Source organism: Festucalex cinctus, chromosome 10, assembly GCF_051991245.1.
Source record: "Festucalex cinctus isolate MCC-2025b chromosome 10, RoL_Fcin_1.0, whole genome shotgun sequence".
Classification (NCBI taxonomy): Eukaryota; Metazoa; Chordata; class Actinopteri; order Syngnathiformes; family Syngnathidae; genus Festucalex; species Festucalex cinctus.
In genome coordinates, this window is record NC_135420.1 from 12,270,068 (window position 1) to 12,284,562 (window position 14,495).

Below are 14,495 nucleotides of genomic sequence, written 5' to 3' on the forward strand. Positions count from 1 at the left end.
TTCTGGAAATGATTACACTAATACAAACTCGGTATTATTAACAATAAGAATTATAACTAAAATAATACACTATTGTATAATATCAAGTAAAAACTTAAAATCAAACCTGAAAAGCAAATATCAGGAATTTGTAATGACGTCATGAAATGGAATGAAAACAAAGGCTAACAATGAATGGCTTAATATGTGTGGTATCTCAATGTGGTTAATATGGCATTTTACGTTAATTTTGGAAGAAGTGGTTGTGGATTTTTAAAAATTGTGTCTTTCTAAAAAGTCTTACTATTTTACTTCTCTCACTCAATTTTTTTTTTACTACTATAACCTAAAATTTGGCAAAGTGGGAATTTTTCCACTATATGATCTATTGTTTCTTATTGTCCCATTCCTGTGTGGTATTGTTTATGTTCTCACTCTGACATTCCTGCATGTATCACGCCCTCATCACAATAGGGTTCCTGTTATTGTTCTCCATATATATATAATTTTTTAAATAAAACTGCTAAGCTGTGATTATTGTCTTGATAACAAAGTACATAACAGCATTAATCACCCACTCTTCCAGCACGTTAATTGTATCTATTTGGTGGGAAGTGAGTGGGGGTTGTGGAGCGGGTGGATACCTACTGCCTACTAGATGCTGATCCATAAGACGTAGGAGTTTAGGAATCAATCTGCCTCCCCAGTGGATGATCTCAGTTGAGCATGCACCATTTGTTTTCATTGTCTTTTTAAGGCACCGGGGAAAGTATCACACTCGAGCAGAGTGGGAGTGGCTGGATGATCACAGATGTACAGCAAAATATGCATATATTCCATGTGTTTATATTCAGTCTTTGGGTCTTTAGTGTGCAGCTTTTCTCGAATCAAATCTTTCTCGAGAAATGGCCATTAAAAAAACAAAACAAAAAACTTCTGATGTGAACTACAATGACACTGACATGGGTTCAGCTTCCTCAAAATGATGAACATAACTGCTCTCCTTTTGCACTACATTGCCACCAGTGATTGAAACAATTGTGCCAATTTGTGCCATTCTGATGGAATGTTACCAATGAGTCAGTGAAGGTTTTTTCTTACTACTATTTTCTACTTACAAGGACAGAAGTGCTGACAAAATGAAAATAACGTGATTCATCTGCCAGCCGCTTTTGAAGGGCTTTAAGTTATGGGATCTCAAGGAGAATTGTGTGTAGACGAAACATAGCACAATGAGCTGTGTAATTCAAATCCAGCCTATAGAATATGTGTGCAAGTCCCAACATCCGCTCTGCATTACTATGACAACATGTTCATTAGTGTTTTGGTAGCTGGTTGAGCACTGACTGAGAAGCCTCTGCAGCTCTGAAACAATAACTGCACTGTAGAGCCCACAAGGCACTGCTTACATCTGAGCAGGCAAATCGTTAGGAAAACAGCACAGGGTCAGTGTCAGGGTGATGGACGCCTTTGTGGGGGTTGGGCTGGCATATTTCAAGGCGAGAATGATGCACCCCGATAGGAAACGTTGGGTGGTAGACATGTTGAACGTGTGATGTGATGCCAGTTCATTATGTCATAAAGCACATCTTGCACCATCAAAGCTTGCATCAGGCGCTTGCTTAAGTTTTGGTCAGTGACACGCCATGCTGGGTGTGTTGCCATGTTGATGAAAGAGAGGAACAAAGAAAACAAACTGTGGCCTGTAAACTGCACACTTGAAACAGAAACAAAAGGTAAGCGGAGCTGGTAGTTGGATGCACATGTTAACGTTAGTTAACAGCGTTAGCGTCTGATAAGTGGCACATTCTTGATTGCTTGGTGAGGTTCTAGATGTGGAGGGAGGGAGGGCCGTATTTGTGTTGACATGTGTGCTGCTGGGCCCTTAAAAGGCCACTCTCAGCGAGACAAAGGATGCATATGTGTTCTATGGTTCTTGATCCTTGATGTATTTTGACAGACTCTTGTGAATGGTTTTAAATGGTGATACAAAATTCACAATAGGTCTACTTTAAATTGCATACTGACATGACAAAATTAGCCCATTCTGCTTTATTGTGCTCCAAATGTGTCAGATTGTGCATATGTCTTCAAGTCGCATCATAGATTTTAAATTGGATTTAGCACTAAGTTTGGGTGGGCCATTTCAACTTTTTCAATGTTGTGAAGTGGCTCTTATTATGTATCTTCTGAAAAGCTATTTGCAAATGAAAACGTCTAATCCTAGCTATATTCATAAAAAATAATAATAAAAAAAAATCAACATGTGTGACAGTGTCACGAGAATGTGCGAAAATGTGTCCCAATTCTATTAACCAAGATTTGGGCCACAATTCTCAATATATATATATATATATATATATATATATATATATATATATATATATATATATATATATATATATATATATATATATATATATATATATTATATATTATATATATTATATATTATATATTATATATATATATATATATATATTATATATATATATATTATATATATTATATATTATATATAATATATATATATATATATATTATATATATATATATATATATATATATTATATATATTATATATTATATATATATATATATTATATATATTATATATTATATATATTATATATATATATTATATATATATATATATATATTATATATATATATATATATATATATATATATATATATATATATATATATATATATATATATTCTTTGCGGAACAGTTTTGCGACTCAATCTGTTCATTTGGGAGCAACAATCTAATTTTGTAGATTACTGGTAATATTTTTGCAGGTTAATCCCAGGAACCTGAAGCCAGGGTTTATTAAACAATAAACAATATAACAAACAAACATTTTTTTTAAATGGAAGCAAAGCTGAAAGCGTAATTAATTAATTAAAAAAAAAAAGATAAAATCTGCTGTAATGTATTTAGGACATTTGCTGTGCAGGCCTCAAAAGTCAAAATTAAAATTAAAAAGAAAAAAAACAAAAACAAAATTAACATGACTAATAAACTATTGTCCTTATAGGACACTAGGGGTGTGAATTGCCTAGTACCTGACGATTCGATTCGTATCACGATTCACAGGTCACGATTCGATTCGATACCGATTAATCCCGATACGAATTTATAAGTCGATTGTTGCGATTTTTTTCATTGTAATTTAGAAAATACTAATCAGTAAACTTGTAGAGTGTAAGATATGTATAAAAATTTATTATTTATTTATCTTATACAGGTTGTAATCTGTTTCATGTTTGAACAGTATTAAAATAAAATATTAAGGCTTAATGTTCCATTCATATAACATTCTTCCATGCTTAAGGTGTGAACCCTAACCAGAAGTAAGACGTTTTGTTGAATATTTTTCCATTAAAAATGGAAGTTTAAAAATCGATTCAGCCGCCTATTGAATCGATTCGAGAATTGCGCGATGTAGTATTGCGATATATTGCCGAATCGATTTTTTTTTAACACCCCTATAGGACACACTGTGTATGTTGTATGCAGTAACGGGATCCGGATCTGTTTAGCAAGTAGGATTTTCTCTCCAGAGTTCAGTTGCTTGCTATTAAGCTTTGGAACTCTCTTTTTATTTATATGGTCTCTTGAACTATCTGGAAATAAAAAGAACTAAAAAAAAATGAAAGACAGAAAGAATTAATTTAATTATAAATAAATATTTATGCACATAAAAATGATTTTTCAGTGTCCTCTTCTGGGCTCATAGTAAAGCTCTGTTCTCAAAAAGAAAGAATTAACTGAATTTTAAATAAAGTTTTCAAGTGATTGGCAGATGATTCCAGGTGGCATATGACAAGTTGGATCGAACCATTCTGATAGGGGGAGATGCTGGGTTTTTAGGACACTGAAATTGACTACTCTGTTGAATACAAAATTAAATCTATACATTTGTATTTTTCTGAAATATTAACACATTTTTTAAATATGTTTTTTTCTCACGTACCTCCTTTTACTATTCAATGTGTTTTGATGAGGTTCAAAATCCAAATTTTGTCTCGCAACCTGCGATGCAAAACCGCTTATTTCGAGCTTTGGGCTTAGTGTTGTTTCACTGTATGTCTTCATAATATTTGTCAACAAATTCTATAATTAACAATGTGTACTAGACGGGCAGCATTAGCATCATACTTCACATAATAAGCTCGGGTGGCTCCCTTATAACCTCATCTTGATCAGGTTTTGTTGTTAACAGATCCAACATTATAAGAGGAGTGTACTAATCTCTTCCCCCATTTCTTGCCTTTCAGTTTATCACCCACTTATCAGAGCCCAACTCTCCTGAGTCCATGCAGCCCCTGCAGCCCTTGCAGCCCCTTGCTAACCCTTCACCCCTGGAGGTAAGATGACCAGGTTACTTATACTGCTGTGAGCGTGAAGTATGATTTATGACAGGCTGCTTTTACACACAGGGGCTTTATCTAAAAGTGTCTTCCCTTCCTGTCAGTCCCCAAAACAGTTATTTGTGTCTTGACCTCTGCCAAAAGAAAACGCTTGTCAACTTGGCCTCTATCTTGATGACTAGACATCTAAAATTAATTTCCTCCCATCTGACTTGTTTTCTAATTAAAGTAGTCGTTTCATTACCAAGCATTGACGTTTGCAGACACACTTGAGCAGAGGTAATGTCAGGTTGCTTTGCTGTGACTGTCAGCTACAAAAACTAATATAATGTCACAGTGGTGGGCTCTAAATTCAGAGTTGTTTCTGATATCTGAAGAAAGCGTAGTATATAAATGCATAGTTACTGTATCAATAGGAATCAAAATATCTTCAAATGCCGAAGACACAATATAGCACAATAATAATGTGGTTCTCTGTATTTTAAGAAGCTCCTGCTATACCAGTTAAGCCCCATCAGTTATTAGTTGTGTCTAAGTCTGTGGGTTGCTTGGCAACGACGATAGGGGCTCTGGAGGAAGGCAACACTGCAAACAGAGATGTTTGCATCCAACATTCTGGATGTGTGAGCATCGCTTGGGTGTCACACCATACAGAATCGCTTTTTTTTCTTTTCTTTTTTTTTTTAATGTTAGCAATTGGCCAAACTAAGCAAGTTTTGCATCACCTTATGATACAGTAACAGCATTTGTTGACATCATCCTTCAAAGTGTGTCACATCCAACCTACTATGCTTTGCTTTTTAAATGTTGCTCATTCTCTTGTGTCAAATTGAAAATTCAATGTGGCGGGGGGAAACCCTTGTTAGATGAATTTTCTATCGCATTCCAGACCAGTGTTAGATTGGTTTGCACATCTTCCTCACATCCGGTTTCAATTGCCAGCTCTGGCCCTCCTGTGTGGAGTTTTCATGTTTTCCCTTTGCTTGCATGGATTTTTTTCTGGGTACTCCAGCTTCCTCCTAGATTTCAAAAAATGTGCATGTTGGGTTAACAGTATGTATGATTGTTTGTAAAGTGTACTCTGCGATTGACTGCTGACCTGTCCAGGGTGTACTTTGCAGTCAAAAATAGAATAGGCTCCAGCTCACAGTATAGTAAATAGATAGCAGATATATGTATATTATGCTGGCATCATGCACATATTGTTCATTTGCATATGCATCTCACTATACCACTGTATGGAAATAATTACTAACCAAGACCTGAAGCTGCAAATCAAACAGTATCAAGGACTACTGTGCATAGTTTTTCGACCAGCACCTGAAAATAAATGTCATGTGGTTTGCAGTTCAGTTTCACTTCCACAGACGGTGGAACAGCACTACATTTTTCTGGTCCCTTTTGTTCCTGTGACATGACAGCAGTAACAACGACAACAACAACATGCCTAAAAAAGAAAAAAACAACTGAAGAACTGCTTTCTTGCATTAAAATAATCACATTTCATCAAAATGCTGTAATTAAAAAGCAACTAAAGTTGTATTAGCATGAACAATAGTGGTGGCATTGAAATGACTTGTAGAACAGAACAGGGGAGTGGAAGCCATTTTTTTTTTTTTTAATATACAGTTAATCCCTATTTATCACCGGGGACAAATTCCAGACCCACATGTAACAGTGAAATCCGCGATATGACACTTTAGCTTATGAATAAAGCTGTCAAACGATTTCATTTTTTAATCAGATTAATCACATTGTAGATTTTTGATTAATCATGATTAATCACTTAATTAAAAAGACGTTAACATTTTTTGCCCACCAAATTTAAAGACCACTTATGTACATTTTTTTTTTTTTACACTTAATGTTATTAGGACGTCTTCAAAATTTAATCAGTTAATTACTTGCATAATTTAAATAAAACAAAAATAGACCCAATAGTGTGACATGAACAAATATTCGGAATGTCATACGCAAACATTTATTAAATGCTTTACTTTAATGCATGATGTAGTTATGTTTATTGCTCAAACACAACCTGTGCTACCTTTAATGTAAACCATCCGCTGTCCGCTAAAGGATCATCTGCAGCCAAAATTAATAGTGATTATTCTGCGTTAATACATGATTAATGCGTTTTTTGTGATTAATTCGTTAACGCTTTAACTTTGACAACACTACTTATGAAACACTGATTTAAAAGTATACTTGTCTGAATAAGTAACTCCAAATAAGAGTCAAAGCATGCTTCATGGTGATAGTCTTTTTTTTTTTTTCCAGTTGAAGTTTCCTGTAAAACGGACTCATTGAATTATAGGTTAGCACAAAACGCCATAGACAGTATAGATGTCATACTGTATATAAATAATAATAATAATAATAAAAACTGCTACTTTTAACACAGAGATAGCAACACAGGTATACAATGATACTCACAGGCAAATACTATTATTATCTATGCTCGGTAGCAACAATGACTATTACTGTATATTAGTAGGGGACCTTCTCTGCCTCATCTTCCTGTTAATTACATTGCATCTCTTCCGGAAGGTTGCAGTGCTGCCCGGCATGTTGTGACACAAGCAAATATAAATTTAGACTTGACAGTAGACTGTAAAGACCAATAAAAACGATTACCCCCACCTATTCAAGAATTCACCTATTTTGAGGTGTTTTTTTTTTCTTCCCCTAAAGAAAACCCCCCGCAAATCAATCTTGTTGGTGTATTTTTTTTCTTAATGAAATCTAAGCAGAGTTACACCCAGTGGAGCGGAGAAGATAAAGCATGAGGTAAACAAACAGGTTTTATCAAAACCAATCAAAAGGGTTTCGAGTTACCTTTTCCATAGTGGCACCAAATGTGCATAACAAACTGTCAGTAGCACTGCCTTCGATATCAGTCCAAGAGGCTGCAATGGAGATGGAGAGTGACACAAATGACACTTTTCATCATGAAAGATGGATACGGAAGGCCCCATGACTGTGGTTGCCTTGAACCCAAATGACTAAATACACCACCGTTTGTAAGCCATTTATTTTAGGGCGGAACAAATGTAACCAAATTCAAAATCAACATCACAATGCAATGTAGTAGTTAATACAATTTTAAATTCACAAAAGCTGCAATGTATATTTTCGTTTAGTTATATTGTGTTTACTGTCCAGATAAGGTCAGTTCTTAAAAAGTGCAGTCTACATGTGTACATATCCATTTTTTCCAAACTGCTTATCCTCACAAGGGTCACGGGCATGCTAGAGCCAATCCCACCTGTCTACGGGCATTCTTTCATAAAGCATGAAAAGATGTGAAGTGATTAAAGCCAAAGACTTGTTTGTATTATTGTTGTAGTTTGACTTATGATTGACTTGTGTTTACATTTGGTAAAATTGTGTGATGTAGTGAACCGTTAAAATACTGCAAGTCAAAGTGTAGAGTAAGTTAACGACTGAAATTGAAGTACTGTAAAACTTTTTCATTTTAATTAATGGTTCCATTTGCTTTTATTTTTGCATAAGCCTAATATATGACCCACATTTTTATGTATAATACATCTAATATTGTTTATTGTGTTACAGATTAATTTATTGCTTGTGTTTGTTAAAAAAACAAAACAAAACAAAAAAACATGGGTCCTGGCTTGGGGTGGCCAAGCGTTCGTAGTGATGTCGCTTTTTTGATCCTTCAATGTCGACTCTTCCTATCATTGTGAAGCAGAATTCACCAAGCGCTGGATTTTAATGTTCATCCATTAATAGCCAGAGAACGTGAGCTGTGTTTAGACCGTCTTGGGACTGGTTAGTTTTTCATGTATAGCCAGGACCTTGAAAAAAAATAAATAATAATAATCGCTTATTAAATCACAATTGTACGGAGCCCCTCTTGTGCCAGGGTATGAAATACATATTATTATTATTTTTTTGCTAATCTATACCCACAGTTTAGTCATCTGTACCCATTTTACTAATCTGTACCCACAGTTTACTAATCTGTACCCACAGTTTACTAATCTGTTTCCACAGTTTAGTAAATCTCCAGTTTACTAATCTGTTCCCATCGTTTACGAATGGAACCAGAGGGGCTCCGCACGATTGCAATATTGAGGGGGTAAAAAAATTGCTATTAGATTGCTTTTCAAAATCTTTCAGCCTAAACAGACCAAACATTTTTAGGGTGGGGGTGGGTTCGCTCTTCGCGGCTGGGCTCGCCAAGACATTAATCCCCCAGATACGCTCATGGGAGCACATTACGTACGTTAGACAGTCGCGTCGCCCACAATAATTTAAACAATAAACGAGGTATTCTTGTATGTATACTTTGTGCAGTACCTTCAATCACAGAAATGTAGCTTTTTCGCAGTGAAGTTTAGTTGGCCAAAATATAAAAGCGTTTGACGTCAAAGTAATTTATGATGATGCTATGCAACGGAAGCCGAAGTGAACGAGGAGCACTTGAACGCAGCATCAGACTCCAGGTTCCTCACACGGACACACACAACCAGCAGCGTCTGTTGGCGACCCGCTGCTCGATGGTCTGCGTTGTCCAGCAAATACACAGTAATGGGCTTCATGTTTCGGGCACAATACCGCAGTTCGACAGCGAACCAGAACATGTAAGGAGCGTCGAAACCGCTTTGAATCGTACTGCACGCGGCAGACGTAATCGGCGTTGAATACAAAAGGAGCCGCCGACAGAGAAAGACGATGGTGGAGAGAATAGAAGAGGACCTCCAGTCCAGTGTACTGACACTCTCCAAAAACTTTTAAGGTTATGAAAGAGAACCAGCTAGCATGTCCGACCCAAGTCAACCGAGCCAGAACAAGTCCCATTTTGTTCCTGGAGCCTTGCTGAAGCGCTCAAAAAGGTTAGTTCACAGGAGTTCGAAATTTACGTTTTGAACTCAAGGCAGTTTTACACTCGGATCGTTGGCTGTGATTCGGGTTGTTTTTAAATGACTTGTAGCCAACGTAGGAAAACATTTTTGTTGTTGTCTCCCGCGTTTTGCTATGAAATAACTGCTGAGCTAAATGCTCAAACATTAATCCCGTGTTATGGTGGGCGCGAGTTGAAGCTTTTGTCTGTGATAGTGCTGTTTACTATAGAGTACTGTGTAATAAATTGGCCAGTTCGCTGACTTCTTTGTCAATTTGACACTGAACTCTAGTACACCTCTGTTGAGGTGAGATTGAACATTACAGCAGCTCAACAGTAGATCACCCTTAATTTAGGCCAACGAGATGTAGGCTACAGACAGTCTGTGGCAGTCGTATAAAATCAATTACCGGTAATAGACTCTTAACCTGGCAGTTTGTCTACAGTGGTGACTCACAGACTCTAGTTTGTTGTTATTTAGTGTTATAAACTCATAATAAACACAAAACCTGCTAGGCCCATAGTAAGGGGCTCATCAATGTGTCCTGGCCATTGTGTATGTTTTACAGTACTGTACATCACTTTGTTTGGAAGCAGACAATGGTGATAAAAAGATATTTTGGTCCTTTCATTAAATAAATATAGTAAAGTGCAGTGAAAGTCAGGTTGTTCCCTATAATGTTCATTTATTGGACTTGACTGTCTATTTCAAGGCCAAGGTGCCAAGATGTATGAATGCAATTATGTAATTGTATTCTTGTAAGGCTGGACTAGATAGAAATGAATGTTTATTTGACTGACAGATCAGCACTTTGTTTATGTTTACCCTTTTTTTTTTTTTTTTTTTTAATTTTGAAGTGAACATATGAAGGAGTGTATTTCAACTGCTTGAAACATTGCACCACAATCATTGTTCATCCCAGTGAAACATCTGCTCATGGTGGCGTTTATGGTCCAAGTTTGCCCCTTTCTTTTTAGAGCTGGGGGATTATATCCTCCCTTCCCTGTACACACATGCACAAATCAGTCTCGGACATCTGCAGCTCAAGCTGGGCCCGCTGCTATCGTTGCACCCACTCCCATCAGCTTTGAGTCTGTTGACAGGAGGTTCCTTCTTTGTATTTTGGCTCTCATTAGTTCTCCCTCCTACTCTCTAAGGCCATAGTAGTGTGTCATGAATTTGCCTGCAGATTACAGTTGGAGTTACGTAAATGGTCCTCCAAGCAGATATGCTCCATGGGTGGAAATAATCTCATGGGTTGGTTTAAAGCTTTGTGGATAGCACAAAAAAAACTCCCAAATTCATGGAAACTGGCTGTTGTACATTACATGATATAAACTCAAATGTGGTAACCCAGATATAACGTGGTCACATTGTGTCACCTTTACCTAAAAACCAAACAATTACACAAAATGTGTGGACATGGGGTTATAAACAGGACAGTCATCACATCATCTTCATAGTCATCATCATCCACCATTCCACATCAAATGTTATTTGATAATGTTATTACGACTTACTCGGTGTACTGCCAAAGGCCAGAGTTTTAGAGGATTGCGTCTACTTCCGAGGTCAGATCTCGTTAATCCATGCGGTGTCATTACTGTCATTCAGTTTTATACTACAGCTGGTATATGCACACAAACACACAAGTTAACACAAGTGTTACATAAGAATAGTTTTTATGGCGGATAACCATGGCCAAGATTATTACACAAAGGTGTCAGAAATGCGCGAGGTTGTTTTTACATAGAGCGTTTTAACTGATCCGTTTTGATCAAATTGTGGTAGATATTGAAGAGGGTGTCCACAAAAATACTTCCAATTTTAAACACATTTACGTTGTAACTTTATTGTAATATTCTTTCACACTTAGTAGCTACAAATGAATGATTTCATACAGTTTCACATGGTCTAGGGTAGTAGCATTACAGACGATGAGCTCCACCCCGCAAACATTGATGAAATAGTTTCTCCACTCTCTGCAGCATATCCAGAGTCACCATGTGTATTTTTAAGTGGTACAATTTTTCAAGTCATCTCGTGCTGCAGGAAGTAGGTATGCATGATATCGGCCAATAATTATCTGCAATTATGGACTGATTTGATGTCAAACCGATAAACCAGATAATAAAGAAATTCGCCGATAATAGTTACTCCCGTTTACATGCTCATTTGTGTTCGATCGGAATATTCCGTTCGACCGCGATGTGCGGACAACGTAATTACGTAAATAACGTCATTTCCGCTTTTAACTTACTATACTTTATATTATGTCACTCACCACACTAAATAAAGTAGTTGGTTTCCTTCTCGCTCCAGAAGTGTGGTTCTTTGCTGCAAGCGTCATGTCTGTTGACATCAGCTTGAGTATTTCCGGTGGGTTATACGCCAGAAGCGTGGACTTATACTTTATTTATATGTATATAGGCACAAACTGTGTTGTTTTCGCTGTAGAGACATAATATAACGTGAAAACATAGTAGGACGGAGCTGCGCATACAAGTCGTGACTACATAGACCAAGATTCCTTGCGAAAATCAAATAAACGAAGAATAGCGAGCATGCGTAGAGCAAAAAACAATGCCCCAATTGATCAAGTTATTCTGAATGCGTTTATATGCGCACTTATTCGGATTATGAAAAAGCCGAATAAGGCCATATATTCCAGTTATTAGGGCTGGGTATTGCCGCCAACCTCACGATACGATACATATCACGATACAGGGGCCACGATACGATACGTATTGCGATACATATGTATCCCACATAAGACACATTTTATTTATTTATTTATTTTAACAAAATTTCGGAAAATGGGTACACTGAGACACGTGCCATGTTAAGTTTATAAGTAAATAAATGTTGACATTCTTCCTCTGCTTTCATTTTTCTTAGCCAGAGACAGTGTCCAATCACTGATGTGCTATTTTTGCATTAATTGAAGGCAATTAACTTCAAAGACGCTGCTGTTTTTTTTATTTTTTAGGTACAATGCAAGCTGCAAAGGTAAACGTTAACTGACTATTTAAAGTTAGCAAGCAATATCTATTCTGACGCCTGCGTATCGATACGTGTATTGTAATGAGGCCCGCAACGATATATTGCCGTATCGATTTTTTGAGCACACCCCTACCAGTTATTGCGCGTGTTTACATGTCCTTTCAAAACCGGAATATTGCCAATATTCGGGTTTTAAAAGGGTTATTACCTGCATGGAAACGTAGTCAATGTTTCAATTTATACATGTTAGACTTATAGTAGGACTTTAAAGTATATTTGTATTCCATTTAATTTTGCAATTACCAGCTTACTTATCGGTTATCGACATCGGAACATTCTAAATTATTGGTTTATCGGTATCGGTTGAAAAATAGTATTATCGTGCATCCCTAGCACTAGGAAGTGGGGGTATTTAAGCCTTGCTCTACATGAAAGCTGTCACAGGTTATTTGGTTCCATGATGTTGCAGGCCACTTGCAGAACATCTGATTCATCTTATCCAGTATGGGCAATTAGGACTGAAAGTCAAATTGTTTTGAAATCTATGGACGCCATCCTCATCATGATAGATGAATTGGTTTAGGGAGAGTGTTATGAAAATAGTGTTTTATGGGCATATACTTGGGACAAAACAGCTGTCCCTTTCCAACATTATCAACTTTACGTTGAAATAAGTTTCTATTGTAGTTATTCTTTGTGATCAACATTGATTTCTGTGTATTGAGAGAAACTACTTGTTAATTTCCCCCCTGTTCTGTTTCTGCTCCAGCTGTCGCAACAACAGGAAGAGTCTCTGTGTCGGAACGCCATCACCCACTTTGTCCCGACCCCTCTCCCCTCTCTCAGTCCACACAGGTAAGAACCATCCTTGGGCTTGCAACAGCAGCCCAAACATTGAATTTGCCATTCAGGTCAATGTTAGGGTTGATTTAAACTTTGTTGTCTTAAAACTCTGCATCAGTTAACTGAGTGGCGCACAGATACTCAAGCTCACAGGCTGATCCAGTTATAAAGTCTAACTTGCTTTTTAAGCAGTAACGGGTCAGTAAATTCTTAGCGGGGTTGGATTTCTCATTGTGTTAAAGTTGAATGTCGTAGGCTGTGTCATCTACATAAATAGTGTGACATCATAGTGTGACATCATTATGAGACGGGTTGTTACTCACCAAATGACTTTGGGAAAGTCCTTGTATTTCTTATTACAAGACAAGACAGTCACATTGTTACTTTAAGGCCAAAAAGTAGAAGAGACAGGATCCACTGAGGTAGCTTTACGGTTCTTATTCACTATTTTTTGTAAGATGCAGCAACAAACCACCAAAAAACACATACACCTCTTTTTTGTTGCAATTTACTTTCTTCACTCACAGAGCAGTTGTGTGTTGGTGGCAGCAGGTGGTTTGTTGTTTAACCAGTCTGATACCTTTTTTTGTAATTTGAGCTCAGCAGGACTGACTGATCTCCGCTGCTCAGCACGTAGGCAGCCAAACTATTTAAGAACATTTTGATACACGCTAGAAATGAACACCGGCTCCAGTTTCACACCGCTACGATCTTGTTTCCTCTCTTAAGGTTGTCCTGCCATGTTGCCTTGGATGCCCTAATGGCTTCCCAACAACTTGCATGTCCTGACGATAAATACGATGTCCTGACAAACTGGGAAGCAAATTACGAGCTTCAGCTCAAACCCTCTTCAGAATTCACATTTCCACACATTAGAATCACAACTTTTTGGTGTCAGTGTATTATAAATAAACAAATCAGCTATTCCATGAAACCTGAGTATGAGCTCACAAGGTTAGTTTGTATGCTGTTAGTTCGGCTCACTAATAAGACACTGAACTTTTACTATTGTTTTCAAGGCACAAACATGTACTTGGTCTGTGGTAATTTAATATTTATGAACAAAACCAGCTGAGGAACAACAAGTTGTCCAGATGTTTCGTTATTTGCAAGCATCCTCTTGCTGAGCATTTACGAGTTGGCGTGTCTGCTGCCCAAATTGCCTCAGAGAGTAGCAGAATGCTTTGAGACCACACAAGAATATCTCCTGTGGCAGATTTTTGCAACTGGCGATCCACCGAAATACCATGTTTTGTTTGCTTTTGTAGTAGACAATTTAAGCTTCGCGTAACACTTTAATAAGACCCTGTCTTGTAAGAACTTGTCCTTTGGCTTCTATAGACTGCCAATTAAACATGATTGCACTTTGGGAAGGCTTAAAGCAAAGCAAGAGCCTTTTAGCTATATTGATTTAGAAAT

The 14,495-nt window shown here is 37.0% G+C and overlaps 1 protein-coding gene across 4 annotated transcripts in view; it reads left to right on the top strand.

The window, feature by feature from the left end:
• Positions 1–14,495, top strand: part of LOC144026651 (microtubule-associated serine/threonine-protein kinase 3-like) — a 37,678-nt gene that overhangs the window by 479 nt on the left and 22,704 nt on the right. For 2 of the 4 annotated variants that reach the window (XM_077533516.1, XM_077533517.1), the window contains exons 2-3: positions 4,267–4,356; positions 13,003–13,088. In XM_077533516.1, coding sequence (XP_077389642.1) covers positions 4,267–4,356; positions 13,003–13,088 — 176 coding nt within the window. Of the gene's footprint in view, positions 1–4,266; positions 4,357–8,815; positions 9,222–13,002; positions 13,089–14,495 lie in introns of those variants that run through there. The other 2 variants (XM_077533518.1, XM_077533519.1) reach the window with 1 other exon arrangement.